The 17,945-nt window shown below is 41.7% G+C and overlaps 1 protein-coding gene across 1 annotated transcript in view; it reads right to left on the reverse strand.

The window, feature by feature from the left end:
* Positions 1-1,401: 1,401 nt before the first annotated feature.
* LOC121080419 (phosphatidylinositol 3-kinase catalytic subunit type 3-like) overlaps positions 1,402-17,945 on the reverse strand; it is an 89,493-nt gene continuing 72,949 nt past the window's right edge. Inside the window, 2 exon segments of the mRNA XM_040578439.1 lie at positions 1,402-2,171; positions 14,602-14,727. Of these exon segments, the coding sequence (XP_040434373.1) occupies positions 2,157-2,171; positions 14,602-14,727 (141 nt within the window). The 3' untranslated portion in view covers positions 1,402-2,156.

Raw genomic sequence — 17,945 nt, forward strand, 5'->3', positions numbered from 1 at the left:
CAAGCTTTTCCATTTTTGTGTCTGATGTTCTCCATTTATAAAGTCAGTGATTCACAGTGAAGTCAGGGTCTTCCTAAGTCTGACCTATCATACTGCGATTCCATTTGGATTCACATGCTAACATTTATAACTGACTTAGTGTAGAGTTTTAATAGGCTGTTGAATAGTCCAGCATATGAACAGGTTATTAATTTTAAATCACAAGACATGGTGAACAACCATGTATTAATTCATAGCGTGCTTACAAAACTTTTATTTAACACTTTACAAGCTCTCTGCAAGGTGGAATGTGCTGTAGGATCACGCTGATGACACCTTTTGGGTTTTAACTAGGAGTTATCCTTGGCCTGTCTGGTCAACTGCTACAGAGTGGCTCATGCCCATATCCTTCCTAGTTAAGTCTTGGGCAGGGGGAAGTTTTCTTCAAAATAAGTAAGAGGAAAACTCCTAGACTACATAGTAGAAATGACTGGGGATCAGGAGTCAAGAACTCCATCCAATAAAGGGGGGCTACACCGTACAAATCAAAGTTGTGTGAGCACATAGGATGCTCCTTCAAAACAAATTAGAAGAAGAAAAACAGACCTTTTTTTTTTTTGCAGAATTTTCTCTGAATGTCTGCAAAGTCCATGCTCTCAGAAATATCCTTGGAAGACATCACACAGTACTGTATGTAGAATGAGTTCATGAGAAATGCAGGCAATAGAAATATATATTTCTGCCAGATAAAGCAAGGCCCAAAAAAACCCACAAGAAAATGATAATTGCCACTTCTCCAAAGAAGAGTCATCTAAACGTAAGAGGTACTACTGTGGCTCCTCGGTGGCATCACCTTTTGCCAGTTAAAACAAGCACTAAGTAACTAGGGTAATACAGTTCCTATAAGCCACGCATACAGGGGAAAAAGAGGGGCTGAACCAGTCTTGTGCTTAACTGGCAAATCTGGGTAATATGCTGAAATAATGAAGGGCCCATCACAGCCCTACTGGATTTTCCTCCATCACAGCTCTTCCAGTGTTTGCTAGCAGAAGCAGCACAAAGCAAGGCCAACTCAAATATAAGGCAGATTCAGATTCAAATCAGTCCTTTTTATCTTTGTAATTGGGAGGGATTTCTTCCTGACTTAAATTGTTATTAAAAAAACATACAGGAGTATAAGAGCACCCTTTGAAGAGATCCACACATTTATGACGAGCTAATTACATTGCTGATCATTCAAAACAGACTCATTATGAACTCAACATGTGGCACAAAAGTCATTTTATGAGTGGTCTTATTCCTCCAGCAAGCAAACAGAGAATTGAAAATCCTCGCGAAAAGCCAAGAGTTACAAACATAATCCTCTCATATGCCATGTCTCAGCAGGTAAGATTAAAAACACAAAACAGAACACCTCAAGACTGCAATAACAAACAGTTTATTAAAGCCAAGAATATATAACCACTGTACAGAAAACATTAAGAGTTAAAGTGTGAAATACTGAACCGCTCACTTTGTATTCTGGTTGCTGAGCCTGTTAGTGATGATTTAATTGGCTGCCTACAGCTGGCTAACTTATCAGCACTTAAAAACATTTTTGTAAGCAGGGAAGAAATGATTGTCCTTTCTAACGAGAACATTGCCCAAGGTGGGAAATAAAGGATCATATGAATTACATTTAAAACTTACTCAAGGAACAAAGTTGATGGGAAGGGGAGATTGCCATAGTTTTGTGGGTGTTTTGCACCGAGGAACTGTAGCCTCACTGCTGCAATTTTGTATGTACTCATGCTCAGCACAGCAATGATTTCTATTTTTAAATAAGAAAATATATTAACAGATCCAAGAAATTACCATCAAATCCAGCCTCTTCCAGTTATCTTTGGCTTGAGAAGAAGTTGCTTCAACTTTTGAGGCTCAAACATTTTCAGTGGAAAGATGCAATAGCATCTGAGCCCCAAGGATGATATAAACATCCATTTTCCTTTATAAAATGGTTGGTTTTAAACCTTCAGTGAACAGAGACTCAAAAAGCTTCACCACCTCCTGAGTTCTCAGTTCTCCATGCTACCCAACCTGCAGGTTTTGCCTTCCAAAACTGTTGAAGTCCACAAAGGCTTGAGAAATAGTCTCTTTCTGGAGCATTTGCTTGTTTCCACCACAGGTAGGCAAAAGGCTTATTTTCTCCAATACTAAAAACAATAATAATAAAAAAAATCACATAGCACAGCATTTGTTCAACTTGGTTTACTCCTGAACAACAAAAGTTATACATAAATTGAACTCTGTTAGAAACATGGTGAAATGCCTGAAGGCAGGCAGTTATCACAATCCTTCAGGAGAACAAACAGCATGGAAACCAACTCTATCTGCCCCTCAACAGTTTCATCCAAGCTACACAATCCTGCTGGTAGATATTCTGTGTTTTATTTTGGCATCCAGCAGAAGGAAAACAGAAGCCCTGTCATGAGGGAAAGGAACCACAGCTGCATTCTGGGATGCAGCAGCACTGGGAGCACAGCTTCAAGATATTCTAAAGCCATGTAACATTTACAGCATAGACTGAGTTTGCTCCTAAGCAGCCAGCAGCCAGGCATTAGCAGAACCCCAAATTATACAGCTACATTTTGGGTGGGACACCCCTCATTCCTCAAGCTTTCACTTTTTAAATCACTGCTTAACATGAGCCCTGAATGCAACTGACTTGAGTTGTAAATTTATAAGGGAAATAAAATGTGAAATTAGACACTTCAATTGGAGATTGTTTCCTTCCTCTGCAGAAATAAATAATTCTGCTAAAATGAAAATGACTCTCCAGGGAGAAATGGCTATCCAGCCTTCATCAGTATCAACTAAAATTAGAATGCAATTTTTCTCCTCTTGAACACTATTGTACAACACCATTAACTTATTCTAAATGTTAAATTTATTTACTTTTGAGACAACATTTTTTTGATAACCATTACGGAGACAAGTATTACATAAAAAGGTCTGTAAAATATCTGATAAGGTAATAGATTAGAGATGCATTAGAAACTAAACCAAAAGCTTCATAACACAGCTTTGAACTGAACTCAATTTACAATACTGTTACAAAAGAACAATACACCAACCTGATGGCTAGATTGCTTTATCCAAGAGCTTTACTTACTAAAGACTGACATACAGAATACCGATAGACAATGGTTGCTATAATAACCAACCTTATTAAAAAGCTCTTAACTGCTGCAACAGACAGCCCAGATTCCTTGTAGGCCTATTTTGGAGGCAGTAAAGAGAATAAATATCTATTGATAAACAAAAAAGCACTTTGAAGGGCATTTCACATGAAAAATTGTGTGACATTAGGCCCAAATCTGCTGTTTAAGCATGTGTCATAATACCTGTGTAGTGGTGTGGGGGTTTTTAGACAACTTATATTATTATTAAGATCAAAGCCACTGGCAATTGAATGCAGCATTATACATGAACAAATTGAAAGCTTCAATTGGTCATTGTGTAAGATGACCCCTTTACAGCAAATTCAATGATGCATTAATTGTTCATTTGTTCAACGATTCACAGACTCTGTGAAGGCTCCAGCAGCAAATTCTTAAAGACTGCCTCAGACAAAAAGGAAAGATAATGATTTTGACTAATGAATTACTACATATCACTAAAAAGTATCCTTGTAGTATAAAGAGAATAGACATTAATTACTTTTATTTTGATGGATTTTTTGTAAGTTTTGTTAAAAAATATATAGAGCGCATATTCTTCAGACTTGTCAACTGCTGATTAATTTGTAACTATTCTTTTTGTATCCTCCTCACATTTCTAAGCATCCAGTATTCTTTCAGAGGGAAGCCTAGAAGTGTAACTGGTAGAACAGGAATGAAGGCAATAATGTGAATTCTACACTAGCAGAAGAATCCTACATCACATGGAGCAAAGAGGTGTCTTCAGCACTTACAAAGCAACACAGTATTGTTTCCGTTTTAGGCACCCGATCCCAAAAGTAGACAGGAAAGCTAAAAGCACATAGGTAGCAAACTCTGCAGCAGCACATGAGGAGAGTTCAGGGCCTCAGGAAAAACAGCCCCAAAGGCTCTATGCTGGAACTCAGCAGCAGCCAGCTGGAGAGGTAAAAACACAAAAATGAGACAAGGGGATCAGGCCTGCATTAGTGGCTGTCACATCTGCTTATGTGGTACCCAAAGTGCAAGACACACTGCAGGCTTGCTTTTTAACTCCCCAGAATAGGTATAGAAGGTACAGTTGGTGCCTGCTGCTATAAGTATCAGCCTGTTGCTTAGAACAGCGTGCCTGGAAGCTAGAGGCCTGAGGTTCCAATTCCTGGATACTTTTAAATACTCTGAACAAATCTGTCCCGTGATTTTAAATGCAGTTGTAAGTGCTGAAGAAAGGTCAAGCAAGAACAAGTCTGAACGGAAAAAAGAAAAGGTCACCTAAATCAAACCTGTAAACTCTGACTTACTAATACAGCTTCACAAATGCAGTAACAACTACCTGGGAGAGTCTGGCAGTCACCTAAAACCAGCGAAGTAAGACGACATGTCTTTAAAAAAGTGACTGTCAGCATGTGTTTAAAAGAAAGGTCTATACACATATTGGAGGCATTTAAATTTTTCATCTTGAATCTTTGTAATTGCTTTTTTTATTATTTTTTTTAACCCCAAAGTAGATGCTAGGCATTTTTCACTGCCTTATGAAATTACCATCCTGCAGCCTATGACCAAAGTAATCCATAATGAATGACAACAAATTTTGCAACGTTTTCATATAATTACACTCCTTTTTTTCATCACGTAAAAGATCATGTTTATTAAATATATATGCAGATGGAATGACATTTTTGCTTCTTACCCTGCATTACAGTACACTTCTTCAAAATAAAAATTAAGTTTGCAGGAAACAACAGATTAGTTGGAAGACCTTTAGCAAAGCAAATAGCCCTAAAAACAGTTCTCCTGAGTTTATATCAAAATTTGGTTAGTCTTCTGAAGAAAGAATCAATAAAAACCCTGGGATAATGACTGGCTTTTCAGATCGGTTTCATTTTACCTCTCAACTCATTTCATTGTTGTAAGTCTAATAATTAAGGTAAACGGTGCAATACCTTAAATCCCTGACAAACATAAACTAAATGTCAGATGGTTTTAGGGAAAAAACATCATACATTCAAAGAAAAAATGCTTCTGTGAACATAGTTTTACTCAACATGAGAATTAAACATTTTACTGTTGTACTGTGGGTTGTGGTAAGACAGTACACCTACATGTGGTTAAACATTTCATTCTCCATTTTCCATGAATACTAAAAATAGTGGAGACAATTTATTGCCACTGCAGACCACTGCCAAGAATCAGGTAAGGCATGAGGGTGCATGGGACCTCTGGAGATCATTTAGTCCAAGCCTCCTGCTCAAGCAGGATGAAACACAACAGGTGGCTCGGGACATTATGCTGTTGGATTTTAAGTATCTCCACAGATGGAGACTCTGCCACCTCTGAGAAACCTGTCCCAGTGTCTGATTACCCTCACGGTAGATTTAGATGAATTTTCCTGTCTTTCAGTTTGCACCCACTGTCTCTTGTCCCATCACCAGGCACTACTGAAAAGAGTCCAACTTCATCTTTTTTTACTCCCTTCCACCAGGTATTTATACGTATTAGTAAGATCCCCCTGAGTCTTCTCTTCTCCAGGCCAAATGATCCCAGCTCTCAGCTTCTCCTTGTATGACATACTCCGAGCGCTTGATCACTTCCATGGCCTTTTCCTGGACTTGCTCCAGCATGTTCACCTCTCTCCTGTACTGGGCAGCCCAAAAGAGGCATAGGACTCCAGATGCATCTCACATAGCACTGGATAGATGGGAAGGATCACCTCCCTCCACTGGCTAGAAACGCTCCAGCCACTGTGGTCAAGGAAGCTGGTGGCCCTTCTTCGCCATGAGATCATATTGCTGCACAGAATCATAAAATAGTTGGGGTTGGAAGGGAGCTTTTAAAGGCCACCTAGTCCAACCCCCTGCCATGAGCAGGGCCATCTTCAACTAGATCAGGTTGCTCAGAGCCCCATCCAGCCTGACCTTGAATGGTTCCAGGGTTGGGGCACTGACCACCCCTCTAGGCAACCTGTGCCAGTGTTTCACACCCTCATCATAAAAAAGGTCTTCCTTATATCTAGTCTAAATCTATGCCCTTTTAGTTTAAAACATTCCCCCTTGTCCTATTGCTACAGACCATACTAAGTGTGTCCTGAATGTTTGTTTTCTGGGGACAGCCAGGGTGGATTTACCAAAGGTAAGCTGTTGCTGAACAAGGTGATGAGATGGCTGGCTCTGTGGACGAGGACAGAACAGTGGATGGTGTTTACCTTGCTTTAAATAAGGCTTTTGGTATGATTTTTTCCTATAATATCCTTATGACCAAGCTAGTGAGATACAGACTGGGTAAGAAGGTGACAAAGTTGATGCTGAACTTACTGGACAGCCAGGCACCATGGTCTGAACAGCCATGCAGAGGTCCAGTGGCTCCTGCATGTCAGTGGTGGCCCTTGGATATTACTACTGAGGCTGATACTGAGCTGACCATCTTCACCAGAAAGAACATCAAGCACTGGGACAGGCTGCCCAGGGAAGTGGATGAGTCCTGAAGGTATTTAAAAGACATGTAGATGTGGGACTTAGGGACATGGTTTAATGGTGGACTTAGCAGCGCATGGACTTCATGGTCTTAAAGACCTTTTCCAATCTAAATGATTCTATGACTCTTATAAGCCACCTTTTAGTACTTACAGGCTTCTATAAGGTCTCCCCAGAGCATTCTGTTATCCGAGCTGAATGACTCCACCTCTCTCAGCCTGTCTTTATAAGAGAGGTGTTCCATCCCACTGATCATTTTTGTGGCCCTCCTCTGGACCCGCTCAACAAGGTCCATGTCTTTCCTGAACTGAGGTCTCTAGAACCAGACACAGTACTGCAGCTAGGGTCTCACCAAAGCAGAGGGACAGAATCACCTCCCTCAACCTGCTGGACATGCTTTTTATGTGGCCCAGAATATGGCTGGCTTTCTGGGCTGTGAGCACACATTGCTGGCTCATGCCCAGCTCTTCACCCACCATTACTCCCAAGTCCTCCGCAGGGCTGCTCTCAATCCCTTCATCCCCCAGCCTGTACTGATACTGTTGTCGATTTGTTAAAGAGTTGAGACCAATTGATTTTATTGGTTTGATTATCTGATTTTATAGAGTTATTTTATAGAATAGAAATATAGGAAGATAAAAAATATGTTGAAGAAAGTTATGATTATTTAGTAAAAGTAGTTGTGAGACCCTTTATACATTTTGTACTAAGGCCAGAAGAATGGGTTGGAATCATTGTTGAAGCTTAAGTAATAATTTAGGGTTTGAAAGGTTTCTTTGTATCTAACTAGTCTTCTGTATAAAGAAAGTATATTGAGATGTCAGAATGTAAGATTAATGGGAACTGGGGAGAGTCGACTGGAACAGCTTGTAGTTACCTGCCAAGAAACCGTGAACTTTAGTAAAAGGTAATTCCGGCAGGGGGAGATCGCGACCACCGACTCATATACCACCTACCCAAATCGTACCCCAGACCCATTTCTTGACCTTTCTAAGCTTTATTGCACAGAATCGGATATGGGAGGAGAATATGTTAATGATTTCTGGGAAATGTTATGATTATGCATGAATAATTAATGAATATGTATGAATAAGTTCTATATATGGAATCTGTTTTTGGGACCTGGCGTGCGTTGATCACGAGAGGACTCGCTCACGCACCCGGCCGTTAATAAAGAAGTGTCTGCTTATCTACATCACATTGGTGTCGATAAGTTCTTCATTCCGAGATTTCGGTAACAGTTTTGGCGACCCAGATGGGACCTCGCTGAAGGAGACTGGAGGAGTCGGGGACCTGATCGGTTCCAGCCGGCACCGAGGATTTCTCGGGGATACCCATCGATCCCCGATCCGTAAGGTTCTTCGCGACGTTCCCTGGATATTTGGTAAGACACTTCTTTTTTTCTAATTGTAGTAAGTGGGTGAGAGTCCCACTAAAGTAAGTAAGTGCACTAGAGAAAGTGGGGGGGAGTCCCACTATAATAAGTGTATGGTAAGGAGTGGGTTAGAGTCCCACCAGTGGGTTGGAGTCCCACTGAGTAAGTCTACCTGTCAGACGCAGCGAAAGACCTGCGCAGGGTAGGACTAGGAGTCTGCCTGTCAGACGCGGCGAAAGCTGCGCAGGGCTGGACTAAAAGGATCCTTGTGGAAGTGGAAGCCTAGGCGTCTGCCCGTAAGACATAAGCGAAAGCTATTGCAGGGCTGGACAAAAAGTGGAAACAAGAGAAACTATATGCTATAGTGTTCTCTAAGGTAGTGCCTCTAACAAAAAGTTAGAAGAAGTTTTTGTGTTTGTGGTTTTGTGTTTGTGTATTAAGAAGAAAATTAAGAGGTATAATATTGTGTTATATGTTTGTTTAAAGTAACTGTTGGAAAGTGTGAGTGTGGCTGTAAGGGTGAGACGTGCAATTGAGCACGAAAGCGAGTGTGGAGTGTGGATCCGCGGATCGGAGTGACAGAGTTGAATAATTGTGTATTGTACGGTGAGAGATTATATCATGGCATCTAAGTTAACTCGGTTGTTTAAAAGTAAAAGCATGAGTAATCTTGCTGTAAATGACAAAATCCCGAAAAATTCTTTGTTGGGATGTTTATTGGCACATTGGGGAAATTTACAGGATGATCTGCAAAAGAGTCAGATGATTGAGTATTGTAATAATTTGAGTATTGCAATAATTGGTGGCCTTTGTATATATTGGATGATCAGGAAAAGTGGCCCATGAAGGGGACACTGAATTATAACACTATTCTGCAGTTAATGCTGTATTGTAAAAGAGAAGGGAAATGGAATAAAATGCTAGATGTGGATTTGGTTTTTTTTTATTTAAGACAAAGAAAGGATTGGCAGGATGAATGTAAGCTAACTATTAGAGATAATTTTGTAATGGCTATAACTTTTGATAATAAGAAAGTGAAAAATAAAAAAGTTGTTTAAATTGTGAGGTTGGGAGTGGATACAGGAGTGACATTTTTTATTAAATACCCGTAAAGGAAAAACTGGAACAAAACCAGGCCATTCCTGCAACCCCTGGATTTGAAATTTGGAAATAAAATAATTATATATGAATTTCTGTATGTACCAGAATGTCTGATATCCTTTTTAGGAAGAGATTTGTTATCTAAATTAAATGCACAGATTGTTTTTGACGAAGGAGAACTTTTCTTGAAAATACCTGAGTCAAAAACGGGAGAAATCTTGATGATACAAGAAAAAGTAAAACAAGAAATTCCACCGGAGGTGGATTTGGCAGTGATCCCTACTGTATGGGAGACAGATATTGCTGGCAAAACGAAACTAGCAGAACCGGTTAAAAGAGATTTGAAGGAAGGCGCAGGAACAGTGAGAATTAAACAATATCCAATCAAACTGGAAGTGAGACAGGAATTGAAGAAATTGATTGATAAATTTTTGGAGTATAAAATTTTGGAAGAATGTGAATCTGAGTATAATACTCCTATTTTACCAGCCAGAAAACCCTCGGGTGAATACAGGCTGGTGCAAGACTTGAGAGCAGTATATCAAATAGTTAAGGATATTTATCCTGTAGTAGCAAACCCTTATACACTGTTAACAGCATTAAGGGACACTTATCAATGGTTTACAGTGCTTGATCTAAAAGATGCTTTTTTTTGTATACCTTTGGAAAAAGAAAGCAGAAAACTGTTTGCTTTTGAAATGGAATATCCTCAAACCGGGCGAAAGATGCAGCTGACATGGACTAGATTACCCCAAGGATTTAAAAACAGTCCAACTATTTTTGGAAATCAATTAGCTAAAGAACTTGAAATCTGGAAACAGGATAAATCAAGACCTGGGCATTTACTATTACAATATGTGGATGACATATTGATTGCTGCAGAAGAAAGACTTACCTGTATACAGGTGACTATTGATCTCTTGAATTTCCTGGGACTAAATGGATACAAAGTATCCAGAAAGAAAGCCCAGATAGCCTGCCAAACTGTGATATATCTGGGTTTTGAGATTTCAAAAGGACAACGGCAATTAGGAAAAGATCGCAAAGAAGCTATTTGTGGTATACCTGAGCCGAGAAATATTCATGAACTCAGAGCATTTCTGGGAATGACTGGGTGGTGTCGCCTTTGGATTATGAACTATGGGCTAATAGCTAAACCGCTGTACGAGGCCCAAAAGAACTCTCCCTTTGTATGGGGCCTATAACAACAAAAGGCTTTTGTAGAATTGAAACGTGCCTTAATGTCTGCACCTGCTTTGGGACTGCCGGATCTAACCAAAGATTTCCAGTTGTTTGTTCATGAAAGGCAACACCTGGCACTGGGAGTACTAACCCAGAAGATGGGAAGCTGGAAACGACCAGTCGGATACTTCTCTAAACAACTGGACACAGTGAGTAAAGGGTGGCCAAACTGCCTTCGAGCAGTAGCCGCAACAGTGATGCTCATACAAGAAGCTCGGAAATTGACTTTGGGAAGAACAATAACAGTCTATGTCCCACACATGGTGATAACTGTTTTAGAACAGAAGGGGGGACATTGGCTGTCTCCCAGCCGAATGATGAAGTACCAGGTGGTATTGACTGAACAAGATGATGTGATTCTAAAAACGACTAACCTGGTAAATCCTGCAGTGTTTTTAAGTTCCATACAGGAAAAAGGACGACTGGAACATGATTGCTTGGCTACTATCGAGTATGTTTATTCCAGTCGTGAAGATCTGAAGGATGTGCCGTTGGAGAGACCAGACTGGGAACTGTATATTGATGGAAGCAGCTTTATGGAACAAGGAGTCCGATACGCCGGATATGCGGTAACAACAGAGACTACAGCTATAGAAGCAGGAGCATTGGCGAGTACCACATCAGCCCAAAAGGCAGAACTCATCGCTTTAATTGGAGCCTTAGAATTAAGCAAAGACAAGAAAGTAAATATCTGGACTGACTCAAAATATGCCTTTGGGGTAGTGCATGTCCATGGAGCCTTGTGGAAAGAGAGAGGGTTATTGTCCTCTCAAGGATCAAACATTAAGCATCAAACAGAAATTTTACAATTATTGCAAGCAGTTCAAAAACCAGATCAAGTAGCAATCATGCACTGTAAAGCACATCAGATTGGAAATACAAAAATAATAATTGGAAATAATTTAGCTGATAAAACAGCAAAGAAGGTAGCAAAGAGACAAACATCGCAAATGGCAATAATTCCTTCTAAAACAGTAACCCTTCCTAGGGAAAAACCGAGATATTCAGAGGAAGATGACAAATTAGGTCAGTTATTAAATGCTAAGAAAAACTTAGCTGGATGGTGGATAACTCCTAATGGACAAGTAGTAATTCCCCCTCTTTTAATGAGAGAGATAATTTAAGTAAAACACCAAGAATGTCATTGGGGGGCAGAAGCTTTAGTAACATCTTTACGAAAACAAGTGGTATCAGTTAAAATGTTGGGAATAGCTAAAATGATAACTGCAAATTGTGAGGTATGTTTGAAAAATAATCCAATGATTAAGAAAAAGGTTCAAATGGGTAGACTGAAATCTGGTGTAGAACCTGGAGATTATTGGCAAGTAGATTTTTCAGAATTACCCAGACAAAATGGGTATCGGTACATTCTGGTAGGGGTTGATACTTTTACAGGATGGCCAGAAGCCCTTCCCTGTCGCACTACACAAGCAAAAGAAGTGGTGAAGTCGTTATTACAGGAAATAATTCTGAGATTTGGAGTTTCTATTGGAATTTCTTCTGACAGAGGTCCACACTTTGTTGCTGAAGTAGTTCAAAGTGTTAGCAAAGCATTAGGTATTAATTGGGATTTACATGCCTCTTGGAGACCACAGTCTAGTGGGAAAGTGGAAAGAATGAATCAAACTTTGAAACGACAAATAAGCAAGATTTGTCAAGAAACCAGTTTAAAGTGGCCTCAGGCACTTCCATTGGCATTATTATGCATCAGGGTACAGCCAAAGAGTGGAACCTCAGTCAGTCCTTATGAATTGTTATATGGAAAACCATATGAATCTCCAGAACCAAATCCAAATATACATGTAAAAGGAAAGCAGGATGTATATAACTATTTGGTTTTTTTAAGGAAAACTTTGGCTGTGATTTGGAGTGTAGTAATTTGGAATAGACCTTTATCTCTGGAAAATTCAGTGTATGATTTCCAACCAGGAGACTATGTCTATGTGAAGACTTGGACCTCCGAAACTTTGCAGGAGCACTGGAGAGGACCTTTCCAGATACTGCTAACCACTTTTACAGCTATCAAAATTGCAGAATCGGATGCTTGGATACATTATACTCGAGTGAAGAAAGCACCGTGAAGAAAGCATCTACTTTGTGGAAGATTGCTAATCGTGACCCAGAGACTTAAAAATTGATTTTGAAACATATCTAATTTTTTGTATCAGATCATAATTGTTTTGTGGATCTTATGTTGGTTGAATATGTTGACAGGATCATGGGCTGACTTGGTGGACAGGAACAAAAGACAAATAGAGACAGAACAAGTAATTGAAATTCCCAAACAAATGACTGAGGAAAATCTGATGGTAGGATTGATTAAAGAATTTGCCAATTTACAAAACATCACGCAGATCACTGCTTGTTTGCCAATACCGAGGGCAGTAGGTGAATCTATTCCATGGGGAATCTTAACCATGAACTTGACTAAATTGGAATATGGAAATGAGACTGTGGATTTCGGTAACAATACCAGGGGTTGCCCTAACCCATGTGCAGGATCTTGCACTTGGCCTTGTTGACTCAGCTTGGTGATGTCTGCACATTTGCTAAGCATGCACTCAATCCCACTGTCTATGTCGCTGACGAAGATATTAAAAAGTACTGGTCCCAGTACAGACCACTGAGGGACACCACTTGTCACTGACCTCCTTCCAGATATTGAGCCGTTGATCACTGCTAGTGGTCACCATCATGTGCAACTTGTCCACCAGAACATTCAGGGCTTCCTCTGAAAAGCTGCTTCCCACGTCATCACCTGCCCCATCTTGCCCATGCTTCTACATGGGCTTATTCCACAGCAGGTGCAGCACCTGGCACTTCCCTTTGGTGAACATAATAAGGTTCCTGTGTGGTCATTTCTCGAGCCTTTCAAGGCCCCTCTGAATGTCAGCAAAATTCTCTGGTGTACCAGCTACTATTCACAGTTTTGCATTTTCTGCAAACTTGCTGAAGGTGCAGTTTGTCCCACTGCCCAGGTCATTAATGAAGACACTAAACAGTTTGACCTCAGTATGAAACCTTGGGAGTACACCCCTAGTGACTGGCCTTCAGATGGAGTTTGTGCCACTGATCACAACCTTCCAACCCCAGCACAACAGCCAGTTCCCAATCTACATCAGTATCCATTTCTCTAGTCCATATCGCACTGGTCTGTTTATGAGGATATTATGGATGACAGCATCAGAAACTTGTGAAAGCCAAGACAGAGAATATCTACAGATCTAAGCCAGTCCACTGAGCTAACCATTTTATCACAGAAGGCTGTCAGGTTGGTCAGCCATGATTTCCATTTTTTAAATCCATGCTGACTACTCCCAGCCACCTTGAACCTATTCAGCAGATCTGCAGGTAGAGCAGAAGCCATCCCTCCTAACACTAGAAGTCTCAAGGTTCCAGTTGTCACCATCCTGTGTGTCTTCATATCCTAACCTGATGAGCACAATGTATTCTTGCTCTTCCTTTAGTGCAGCTGAAGGTTCAAGCTCTTCTATCTCCAAGGTCTTGGAGAAGATCTGGTTAATCTCCTTCTTCTCAGCCCTGATATTGTGCCGTTTGCTGACCTCCTCCCACAGCTCTTTTACTTTGGGATGTAGACATTCCACCACTGCACACCTCCTGCAAGCAAGGAGCCCAATGCTCACTTCCCCAGCAAGAGGTCTCAGCCATGCCTGCAGCCCCATATCTGAAAAACTGCATTATTCCTTACGATCTCCACCAGTGTTGAAGCCTCTGACATAGGGGATAGTTGTTCCCATAGCCGCTGGGGACCATGTTCTGGGGTACAGTGTCAACACTGCAGAAGATGTGGATGCTGTTATGAGCAGAGTTCCTGGCCCCTTCTGTGCAAGCTGCTATGTCTGTTAATGATCAAGATAACTAGCTGGAGTGCACAATTAAGGAAGTCTAGCAAAGGTACAAAAAGAAAGAGAGTTTATCTTCACTCGTTTACTTTGGGAATGAAAGCTAAGGAAGTTCTGGATCCTTCCCTCAGAACTCCAGCTCACTGATTCGCAGTTCTTACCTTCAGTAATACAACCAGTTACATCCCACTTAGCATGTTTGCTAAGGTACTTTAAAAAAAAAATCTTCTATCATCACTAAGAGCTTGCTCTCCAGTCCTGGCAGCAAGGAGACTCTTTTAACTTGTTGAAAAATGAACTAAAACATCATAAACAATGAAGTCTTGAACTTACCACTCGCAATCTCTCACTTTATTCAGCTTTCACAGAGGCCACCAACTAAGAACGTATCTCACCTGTGCAAACTTGTGTATCTGCTCCACCACAGCTGCAAAGAGGGCATGGACACTTTCATCAATTAGACTCTGCATATAATGGACAGCTTCCTCATCAGACAGGTCCAAACGGAACTTGTCCTGCACCTGCAATGGGGGAAGAGATGACAAAAATCAATTCAACAGTTAAAACATACACAATTCTATCTGAAGTATATAGTAGCAGACATAATTACTTCAGTTATGAAAGTTTAGTAGAGAATGTCTCTTTTACTTCTAAATTACAGCAGATTATTTGAAATTTGCAATGTTACAGAAAACACCTATTTTCAAAAAAATGAGCATTTAAATAAGCTAGAAACAGCCCCCCTACACCTCATACCCCCAAGTCAGTAAAATTTCAAAGCTCGAGGCCAGAAATTCAAGAGAAGCATTTGGACACAAGATTTTAAACAGAACTAAAATTCTATGAGAAAAAGAGAAAATACTCAACATTCACTAAACAAGAATGAAATACCACTGGAGAAAAAACACACAACTTTGCATATTACATACAAAGTTGGAAGGGTCTGGATGATTCTAACCATTTTTGAAAGTTGAATTTGAAGTTGAGAATTTCATTAACTTTGATTATATCCACCATCCATAAACAGTTGGTTGGAGACACTACTACCCCTTACGTTGCTTTTTCTTTTGACAGCAACATATTTTAACTATTGTAACAATAATGTATTTTGCCTAGTATTTGCAAATTTATATAAATTAAAAAGCTGAATGCACTATAATCAAGAATACAGCAACATCTATGCTGCCCTATATCAGGGTGGCCAAACAACAGAAAATGCTTCTAAAGAGGTGGTCAATACCCCAAGCCTGTCAGTGCTTAAGAGACATCTGGACAATGCTCTTAACAACATACTTTAACTTGGTCATCCCTGAATTCATCAGGCAGTTGGACTAGATGATCACTGTAGGTCCCTTCCAACTGAAACAGTCTGCTCTGCTCTACTCTATTTTTTGGACAACAATGCTAACTTTAGGCGCTCAATTTGCAAAAACCATTTGTGCTGTTAAAGACCACCTAGTGAGTCCATAACTCTCAGAATTAAGCAGTCTAAGAGAGAATCATAGAATCATTTGGGTTGGAGAAGACCTTTAAGATAATAAAGTCCAACCGTAAACCTAACATTGGCAAGTCTGTCACTAAACCATGTCCCCGAGGGCCACATTTACACATATTTTAAACACCTCCAGGGATGGTGACTCAATCACCTCTCTGAGAAGACTGTTCCAATGCTTTGCCACCCTTTCAGTGAATAAATTTTCCCTAATATGCAATTAAAACCTCCAAAGTTGCTAAAGAAAGCAACTTGAGGCCATTCCCTCTTGTCCTATTGCTTGTACTTGGGAGAACAGACTGACCTCCACCTCGCTACAACATCTTTTTGGGTAGTTGTGGAGAGTGATCAGGTCTCCCCTCAGCCTCCTCCTCTCCAGACTAAACATCTCCAGTTCCTTCATCTGCTCCTCATAAGACACGTGCTCCAGACCCTGCACCAGCCTCATTGCCCGTCTCTGGACACGCTCCAGCACCTCAAGGTCTGTCTTGGAGTGAGGGACCCAAAACTGAACACAGTATTTGAAGTGTGGCCTCAACAGTATAGGGGAACAATCACTGCCCTAGTCCTGCTGGCCACACTGCTTTGGATACAAGCCAGGATGCTGGTGTCCTCCTTGGCCACCTGGGCACACGGGGGGCCCATGCCCAGCTGGCTGCCGACCAGCCCCCCCAGGCCCTTTCCCACCAGGCAGTTCTCAGCCCCCTGCCCCCAGCCTGTAGTGCTGTGGGGGTTGGTGTGACCCACGGGCAGGACCCAGCACTGAGCCTGGTTGAACCTCATACAATTTGCCTCAGCTCATCAGTCCAGGCTACCCAGATCCCTCTGCAGAGCCTCCTGCCCTCCAGCAGATCAACACTCTCCTCCAACTTGGTGTCATCTGCAGACTGACTGAGGGTGCACTCAATCCTCTCATCCAGATCATCGATAAAGACATTAAACAGGACTGGCCCCAGCACTGAGCCCTGGGGAACACCACTTGTGACCAGCCACCAGCTGGATGTAACTCCATTCCCCACCACTCTTTGGGCTCAGCCATCTAGCCAGGGCCTTTACCCAGCAAAGAATATGTCTGTCCAAGCCCCAAGAAGCCAGTTTCTCCAGGAGATGTTGTGGGAAACAGTGTCAAAGGCTTTACTAACGTCCCAGTAGATGATATCCACAGCCTCTCCCTCATCCACTAGGCAGGTGACCCTGTCACAGAAGGAGATCAGGTTCATTAAGCAGGACCAGCCTTTCATAAACCCATGCTGGCTGGGCCTGAGTCTTTGTGCGTGCTGTGTGAAGGCACGCATGGTGATCTGCTCCATCACCTTTCCTGGCACCAAGGTCAGGCTGACAGGCCTGTAGGTCCCTGGATCCTCCTTCCTACCCTTCACGTAGATGTGCCTCACACTGGCAAACCTCCAGCCTGTTGGGACCTCCATGGTTAGCCAGGACTCCTGACAAATGATTGAAAGAGGCTCAGTGAGAACTTCTACCAGCTCCCTCAGTACCCTAGGGTGGATCTCATCCAGCCCCATAGACTTGTGTGTCTTTAAGTGGTGTAGCAGGGCACCGACCAGTTCCCCTTGGATTATGGGGGCTTCATTCTGCTCTCCATTTTGTATTCCAGTTCAGGGGGCTGGGTACCCCGAGAACAACCGGTCTTACTATTAAAGGCTGAGGCAAAGAAGGCATTGTCCTCAGCTTTCTCTTCATCCTTTGTCACTATGTTTCCTCCCACATCCAATAAAGGATGGAGATTCTCCTTAGCCTTCCTTTTGTTCCTAGTGTATTTGTTAGAAACTGTTTTTATTGTCTTTCACAGCAGTAGCCAGATTAACATCTGGTAGGGCTTTACCTCTTCTAATTTTCTCCCTGCATAACCTCATGACATCCTTATAGTCCTGAGCTGCTGCCTCTTCTTCCAAAGGTCAAACACTCTCCTTCTTGCCCTGAGTTCCAGCCAAAGCTCCGTGCAGCCAGCCAGTCTTCTCCCCCGCCAGCTTGTCTCAAGGCACACGGGGAAGGCCTGCTCCTGCGCCTTTAAGATTTCCTTCCTGAAGACTGTCCAGCCTTCCTGGACCCCTCTGCCCTTCAGGACTGCCTCTCCAGGGACTCTGTCAACCAGGATCCTAAACAGGCCAAAGTCTGCCCTCAGGAAGTCCAAGGTAGCAGTTCTGCTGACCTCCCTCCTTACTTCTCCGAAAATTGACAACTCTATCAATCGCTGTGCCCAGGACAGCCTCCAACCACCACATCACC

This window comes from Falco naumanni, chromosome W (genome assembly GCF_017639655.2).
Source record: "Falco naumanni isolate bFalNau1 chromosome W, bFalNau1.pat, whole genome shotgun sequence".
NCBI lineage: Eukaryota > Metazoa > Chordata > Aves > Falconiformes > Falconidae > Falco > Falco naumanni.